The sequence below is a fragment of the Protomyctophum bolini genome (assembly GCF_963924005.1).
Source record: "Protomyctophum bolini genome assembly, chromosome: 3".
NCBI lineage: Eukaryota > Metazoa > Chordata > Actinopteri > Myctophiformes > Myctophidae > Protomyctophum > Protomyctophum bolini.
This window is the reverse complement of record NC_137864.1, coordinates 37,326,935-37,335,500: the sequence shown is the minus strand read 5'-3', so window position 1 is coordinate 37,335,500 and position 8,566 is coordinate 37,326,935. Positions and strand designations below refer to the sequence as shown.

At 42.3% G+C, this 8,566-nt stretch overlaps 1 protein-coding gene across 3 annotated transcripts in view; it reads right to left on the bottom strand.

The window, feature by feature from the left end:
• Positions 1 to 8,566, bottom strand: part of pkn1a (protein kinase N1a) — a 79,712-nt gene that overhangs the window by 28,370 nt on the left and 42,776 nt on the right. For all 3 annotated transcript variants that reach the window (XR_013963834.1, XM_080759893.1, XM_080759892.1), the window contains exons 8-14: positions 7,564 to 7,758; positions 3,812 to 3,921; positions 3,291 to 3,434; positions 2,798 to 2,873; positions 1,919 to 2,054; positions 1,361 to 1,445; positions 669 to 751 (exon numbers count right to left, since the gene is read on the bottom strand). Coding sequence is in view for 2 of the 3 variants with exons in the window: in XM_080759893.1 (XP_080616019.1) it covers positions 669 to 751; positions 1,361 to 1,445; positions 1,919 to 2,054; positions 2,798 to 2,873; positions 3,291 to 3,434; positions 3,812 to 3,921; positions 7,564 to 7,758 (829 nt within the window). In the remaining variant the exon portion in view is untranslated. The remainder of the gene's footprint in view (positions 1 to 668; positions 752 to 1,360; positions 1,446 to 1,918; positions 2,055 to 2,797; positions 2,874 to 3,290; positions 3,435 to 3,811; positions 3,922 to 7,563; positions 7,759 to 8,566) is intronic.

Below are 8,566 nucleotides of genomic sequence, written 5' to 3'. Positions count from 1 at the left end.
GATGCTCAACAGACGGAGATCAACAGACGTGATATATGTATGTCTCTCGGAATGTTTTTAATTAATTGCTTAGGAGCTGAGATGGTTGTGAACAGCACTGATGCAATGGTATGAATTTAGCAACATGTGTATAATAGGCTCTATGCACACAGAATAACTCTCCCTACTTCCTTGACAGGTGTTACCGATTATACTAATTAAGTTATTGGGGTCCTTGAAATTGAGAACCACTGTACACATAATGGAACAGAGCCTTAACTGGCTCAGCGCCGGGCGCCAGAGACAGAGATTAATTTACCTTTGCAATCGATGCCATGCCCGGCATCCCGAGATTTGTTTTATAATTCCACAAACCGTTCACGTCCCCTCCACTACTGTGAGAAAAGTAGCGGATGTTTACTATGGTTTGAACTGGAACTTATTGTCGGCCATTTTTGGTGTTTTTTCAAAAACGGCTGGCACTTTCAGCTCTGGCGTCATCTGGCTGTAAACCAGTTCATTACATTAGTATATCATCGGTAACACCTTTGAAGGAAGTAGAAAAGGGGCCCAAAGTTCTTTCCAAAATGGCATGTGTGTATAAAGCCTATTTGATCCTGCAATTAGGCTGACTGAAATGGTGAGACATTGCATGTGTGCTGTGTGTGCGCGGGTGTGTGTCTAAGCACCTGCAAACAGAGGGGGTTTGGACAGGACACTCTGGGGTGAGGTCTGGGGGAGAGAAGGGCTCGATGACAGGCAGCTCCAGGTCCTGAGAGGGGGAGAGGAGAACATGGCAGGCCAGAGATACACAGCAGGAAAGAAACAAAAAAACATGAGATTCATGAAGAGGCAGGAAAAACACACGCAACGAGAGGCATGGATAACGGAAGGAGGAAGACAAATGACACCTAGGAGCCTAGATCTCAAAACTCTAATGTCTGTCTCCTCACCTTCTCATCCTACATCCTCCATGGCAGACAACGTCAAAGAAATGGCCAATCTACAAGCTCACAATGTATTGCATCGCAGCTAGAAGATCTACCATTTTCACCCAATATCTGGAATAGGGCCGCTAGAGCAACTGGTTAATTCGTGCTGAACAAAAAAAAAGGGAGTTTTTACTCAGTTTTCTCTCCCATTTTCTCTCCAGTTTTATTAGACATTGCCAATCCCCCTGAGCCCTCTCATGTGTATAATCCCTGTCACTGCAAAGTGTCAACCCCCAATGTTTGGTTTCAGGGACCTGACAGTGAGGAGTTTCACTGGGAGGGCGTGCCATGTTCAAAATGAACATGCCATTCTTAACAGTTCTGCTCCGGGCCAAGTCAGGGGCACCACGGAGGAACTAAATCCATCCATTTCTGTCAGTCGGTCTCACCGGAATGTGCGTTTCCGTGTCGCTCTTGTAATCGGAACTAAATGGAGTGTCGTTGTCTAGACTCAGTTTCTCCACCGAGATCTCTCTGGAAAACACACACACACACACACACACACACACACACACACACACACACACACACACACACACACACACATATGCACAAACGGACACACACACCAATGAAGCAAAGCAGACAGACAAATGAACAAGGAAACACAAAAGGGTGGTTAAGACGTGGGCATTGAATGCATTTCAAAAGGACACGTAGGGAAGAACGTTTGAGGAGGTGGAGAATCTGGAGATGGTGTTTTCCCACATATATGACATGTGCACATGTCTGAGATTTGATGATGATTATGTAGATATTATTTTCACAATATTTATCTGTGGAACAGAGTCAAACTAAATGTAATCCCAGTGCTTGTCAGCAGGGTGGAGGGTCCCCAGTTCAAATGATTAAACAAAGGTTGAGAACCACTGCGTTAGGGCACTGTGAACGTGTGTGCTTCTTCTGCATATATGGACGGACCTCGGGGTTGAATGTGCAACACTTACCCAGCGTTGAGTGCAAGGCTGTGTGCGTTGGGGCTGTATGTCCCCGTGTTGTTGACGGTGGGGATGGCGTTCCGGAGCAGCCTCACCCAAGTGCCAATGTCCACGTTCATCTGACGAGCACGCAGGAACGCCTTGCCTGGAGGGGGGAAAATGCATTCAGCGACATACACAATTAACCTTCCATTAGCCCGTGCAAAGGCTTTATTTGTTTATTAAAATTTATATCACACAATTTTTGTAACCCATTTTTGTTACACAGTGTCAATATTGTCTAATGTAATCCTGGGCGCTACACTCCCTCTGCCAACCCGGAGAGAGCAACGGACTGACCTTCTCTTTCTCAAAATGGTGCATAACATAAAAACAATACATATAATAGTCTAGTTTTAATAATCTGATCATAATAAATGTAATACATAAAAAAGCAACAGTGTTCATTTAGCATATAGGCATTTATATAATGCAGTGAAATAAATAAAAATACAGTAGCATTGAATGGATATAACCACAAGTCAGCATTTCTTTTCATCCTTAACTCGAGTAAATCAGTGCCTAGTGTCACTGACATCTATACTTCCTTCTACCCAGCTTTACACATGAGAAAAGACAAAAATATCAGCAAACACTAGAGGGTGCTGTACTGCAGTGAAACAAATAATACTGGTAATCTATTCACTTCCCTGTAACATACTATAGGAAACGATATAATGATAGTCATCATATCTTGAGCTGAATAGTGAACATTCTCTCATATCTTGAGCTGAATAGTGAACATTCTCTCATCACCTCAAGAGTCGAGTCACAGGCGCCAGAAATCCAAATGATGAGATTTAAAATGATAAGATCACAGTCAGTTTCATTTCACGTTGTCTGCCTCACCTTGCTGTTTAGAGAAAACCTTCTTCTGCCTCCGGAGGCGAGGAACTCTGTCAATGACTGGATTGAAGAAGATCACCTGGAAAACAGTGCAGAGCACACACACGGGCATCATTATCACAGATGTGTATACTGTGTTCCATTTACAAACATCTTTCTAGACTACATGTATACTTGTTTTCCAAAAGTGGGTTTATCTATATTTTTATGAGTTTGTTTTTGCTTCTCTCTCTGTGTGTGTGTGTGTGTGTGTGTGTGTGTGTGTGTGTGTGTGTGTGTGTGTGTGTGTGTGTGTGTGTGTGTGTGTGTGTGTGTGCGTCACAAACAGCTGATCCGGGTGTCACAAGTTTGGTTTGACCACCCAGTCAGCAAACCTCTGATCAACAGCTCTTATCGACTCTCAAACTACAAATTAGTTCCATCTATGACCAATACACACTTCAGGGATTGGTCTGCACACTCACTGACAGCAGGGACATAACACAGGAGTCTCTACCTCGGCCAGCAGCACGCCCTGTGGTTCCAGCTCCAGCTGAACTCTGTGTTTCTGGTTGTCCAGGAAGTCCTCTAGCTTCAGGTACTTCAGAGCACACAGCGAGCGGAAGTCCTTCCAGTAGACCGCAATCTCCATCTCCCTTGACTGAGTGAGAGAGAGAGACACACATCAGGATAATTCAGGATATAGATCACGGATGAAGGAAGCATCGTCTCCTCCAGGTTAGAACAAAACCCTTACGGTGCAAGGCTCGAATATACAGAACGGAAGGCCAGCACTCATTGTATGTCCTTTTCACATTCATTTATTTACCTCTGACGAGAGTTGATAACTGCCTGTTTGGCCTTCGTCAGCGTAAAATTATCCCAGACACAAACAGAATTGTAGCCAATGCCTTAGCACTTGGCTTGGGCATTCCTGCAATCTGCAAACCCTCTCACGACAAAGGTATGGACATTACCGAGGCTTATGGTTGACGTGTGTGTGTGTGTGTGTGTGTGTGCGTGTGTGTGTGTACCAACCCTCTCCAGCTCTACGGTGAAGGTCTGATCCCAGGCCTGTTCTCCCACAGTCCTCCAGGCGGTCTGACCCACAACAGAGTTGTCCATCTTCAGCACTGCACTAACCTCCGCTACACACACACACACGCACGGAAAAACAGAGGCATTCAATAAAAAATGTTTAGGCGCGCATGCCACAAATGCACAATTTGCACATACACAATCAGCATTAAGCATTCGGGTACATATAGGGCCAGAGCGTAGGGAGGAGTTTTGCTCAGAACGGGTTATTCTGGTTGCCATTTTCCTGCCTACCAGTAGGCTAGTAGGCTGCTAGGCTACATTTTCCAGCCTCACTGTGGAGACATATACCATTGTAGATATAAAAGAATTAAATAAAACACTATGGTTTTGTCAGCTGACAAAATAACATAACCTTCAGCAACATTCCCAGACACATGTCTGCTCTCTACCTGTCCTCAAACGAGCATGACAGTGCCCATATGGAAAAAAAAGTAGAAGAAACATATATGTTGTCCTGTTGCCTCCAATAGTAAGTATTTACATTTTTTATGTATGTCATTTACATGTATGTCATGTAAAGTACATACTAGATTTTATATGTGAACTCTTGAAAGTGGCACCTTTCATACAATCCTCATATAAGACAATAAAGTGAATCATGTATGAAACAAGTAAACAACATGTATGTGATCTATGAGGTAAGTACATGGCAAACTGTATTTTCCTTACATGTTCCATACAATGTTTGTAGTTTTAAATTATATGAGATATATCCTTTCCATATATAAAAAAAATACCATTATAGTATGTATTTTATAGTTTGTAACCATTTAATTTACAAGAAAAGTATGCTTCTTTTATATGATTTTTATAACATTGTTATATGTCAGCCAATACATTATACCTTATAGTTATAAAAAAAACATATGTTTTATCTATGACTATATATAAGTTTTTATATGTGAAGTGTATGATAGGTATAAAAAACATATGCGCTATAGACCCCTGGGAGATGGTTGCTGAGATAGAGCACCACACCTACTATACCATCAACTCCCAATTCTTCCCGCATCACTTGCCGCACCCAAGCTGTGCTACTCATACGCTGAGTTGCCAGTGCCCAGGATCGAACCCACAAACTTGTGGTCTTAAGGCGAGAGCTCTACCGACTGAGCTACCCAGACACATCCTGACATATGTGAAGTGTTTGATATGCTCTCTTTATGTTTTTTGTTTTTTTTAGAAGATTCTTATAAGTTACCATAGCAGTATAAAATAAAATGCATTGGGAGGTACATGGGGGGACAATGGTGGTGACACTGGCTGGGGGGGCACTGGCAGGGGGGGCACTGGGGGCTTGTGTCACACTGCAGGGGGGACACTGGCTGGGGAGGACACTGGGGGCTTGTGTCACACTGGGGGGACACTGGCTGGGGAGGACACTGGCTGGGGGGGGGGGGGGGGCATCACACTGGGGGGACACTGGCTGGGGGGCACTGGGTGGGGGGTGTCACACTGGGGGGTCACTGGCTGGGGAGGACACTGGCTGGGGGGGGGCACTGGGTGGGGGGATCTTAAATAATGTAGGAGTCATAAAATGTAAAAGGGAATACAACTCATTATTTTGTCATCTCATGTTATTTCATTGTAAGATTAGGTTTTGTTTAATTTGGATGTCTCTGTGACATACATGGCCTGTATTGTATGGTTTCTATACAATATCCTATCAGATTTTGGTTTCACTGATGTTTGCCCAACTCTACAAGTTTGACAACACACAATTACTAAGGATTTTGTATGTGGATTTACTGCAGTAATTATTTATAAGTTCATATGTATTTCAATTTATACTAATTTACTAATAATATTGTATGTGGATTTACCGTCACATATAGGTCTTATAAGTTACAAAATTATATAGGTTTCACTTTACAAAAACTTACTATGGCTCTTATATGTGCTTTGACTGTTATATATAGTTCCTATAAATGACAAAATTATATAAGTTTCACTTTACAAAAACTTACTATGGCTCTTATATGTGCTTTGACTGTTTTATATAGTTCCTATAAATGACAAAATTATATAAGTTTCACTTTACAAAAAAATACTATGGCTCTTATATGTGCTTTGACTGTTTTATATAGTTCCTATAAATGACAAAATTATATAAGTTTCACTTTACAAAAAAATACTATGGATCTTATATGTGCTTTGACTGTTTTATATAGTTCATATAAATGACAAAATTATATAAGTTTCACTTTACAAAAAAATACTATGGATCTTATATCTGCTTTGACTGTCATATATATTAACTACAAGTTTCATGTAAAACATATACAAATTTAGTAATTTTTTTTCCATATGGGTGTAATCAAAATAATAATGGTCAGAACGCATACCGGAAGATTATTTATTTACTGCGGAGAGAACACATGTTTGACTGATCACTTGTCACTCTCGCGGTGATTTCCCCCTTTCCCTGGTTCCATAAGGATATGTCCACATGTCTTCTCGTCAAGTAAGATGTAAACATTGAGAACTGTTTTGAGGGGAGGGGAGGCGGCTATCAGATCAGGACACCCGAACATTTTCTAACGGCGAATAATAATAATACCACCGTTGATCCAGAGCCATAGGGCTGTATTTTGCGTGTCTTAAGTACCAGGTCTTATTCCCTAACTTGAGTAAACTAAAGACCTGGAGGCGTGATCAATGCTCTTTGGCCACTCAGAATAGCCAAATGGCATTGATCACGCCTCCAGGTCTTTAGTTTACTCAAGTTAGGGAATAAGACCTGGTACTTAAGACACGCAAAATACAGCCCATTGAGTAGAAGAGTTGTGACAAGTCAAAGATAGTAGAGAGATGGAAGATGGTGTACTGCAGTGACAATATACACACCAGCGTCACTGACAAGCAAACTTACGAACTACAGACTGGCAGCCAAGTAGCCTAGTCACTACGCTCTCCCCTTATACAGATGCTGACGAGTTAAGATACCAAACACTTTACACAGGAGGTAAAGACAGCCAAGCACTTTTCTAATGTATCATAGCACTGAGCTGTGCAGAAAAGCTGCAGCTGTGCCCACTCACTGTAGAATATAGAACACAATTAAATTATTGATTTAAACTACTACCGTACTTAATTTCCTTGGAAAGGCTCCAAATGAGTGCAAAGGCCTGAGGGCTACTCAGATAAATGCATCTGGGCTGAGTCTGCTCATAAAGGTACCGCATCATGAAATAATTTGGACATATTATGAGCATGTGAACACCCCACCTAAAATGTACAGCGTTCCATGTATTCATTTGTAACTCTGAGAGTATACAAATGTAACCAAAGGGACCCTTATGCGTCCTTTTGGTTACATTTGTATACTCTCAAGAGTTACATTTTATTTACTATGCGCACGCACACGCACACACACGCACACACGCACACACACACACACACACACACACACACACACACACACACACACACACACACACACACACACACACACACACACACACACACACACACACACACACACACACACACACACACACACACACACACACACACACACACACACACACACACACACACACACACACACACACACACACACACACACACACACACACACACACACACACACACACACACACACACACACACACACCTCCACCCTCAAGGACCACTGGTTGAAAACCACTGGCCTAACCGCCTAATCTCGGGAAGCACGGTGGACTTACTGGAGAGCTCCTCGGCCTTGCTGGGCGTCTTGCCGCTCACTGAGCCGCTGCGTCCGTACAGTCCCTTACTGCCTCTCATGAAGGACCTGCTGTCTCCCGGGCTGTAGCAGGGTAGCATGACCGCCGTCCCCTTGTTGCGTCCAGGGACCACCTCCAGCACGCCGACGCAGCCCAGCACCTGCACCTGTAACGTACCTGTACAACATTGGAAAGAAAACTATATTCAATGTTGTTGTTACAGTATGTTCACACAAACAAAAAACCTCTCTGGCCACTTTGATCCGTCCTATACAGGACATAATCTATTCGTTCTCACTAGTGACAGTTTCTTTGATTTTAGTATCAAACAATAAAATGGCGCCTTGAATGAATTTATTTGATCCATCTAATCTACAGTGGTGCTCAACCTTTCGAGGCTGTGAACCCCCCAGAATAATCATATTCGAACTAGGGACCCTGACAAGGAGTTGAGACAAAACATTTTGTTTGACTCTGTTCCACAGATAAATATTGTGAAAATACAAGCTGGCAACGCCTCACGTTGTGAGGCATTGTGAGCGTGTAGATCGCATAGCTTCACAGTTCTGACTCTTTATTTTTATATTTGACAATTTGATCAATGTTTGACCAGTTTGTTGATTACAAATATAGTATTAATGGTAAATATTATTATTTATTTATTTTCATTAATAATATTTTTTTAGGCATTAAAAAGGTCTTAAAAGCCCTTAAGTTGACAATTTACTGTCATCTGGGCAGCTGCGGCTGTGGTTCTTTAATTAAGGGTGGGTTTGTCTGTCTCATTGGAGCGTGAGTCTGCGTGCACACGTGCGTGTGTGTGTACTGTGTAGAGTCGACAGTTATATTTATCAATTTGTGTCAACACACGTATACATGCTACTCAGGGCTCGCGTATAGAGGGTATGCGCATGCATTAAGTGAGTGGCAAATCAAGTGGCAAATTGAGTGGCAAAGTGATTTTTAACGCCGTTTAATGCAATCA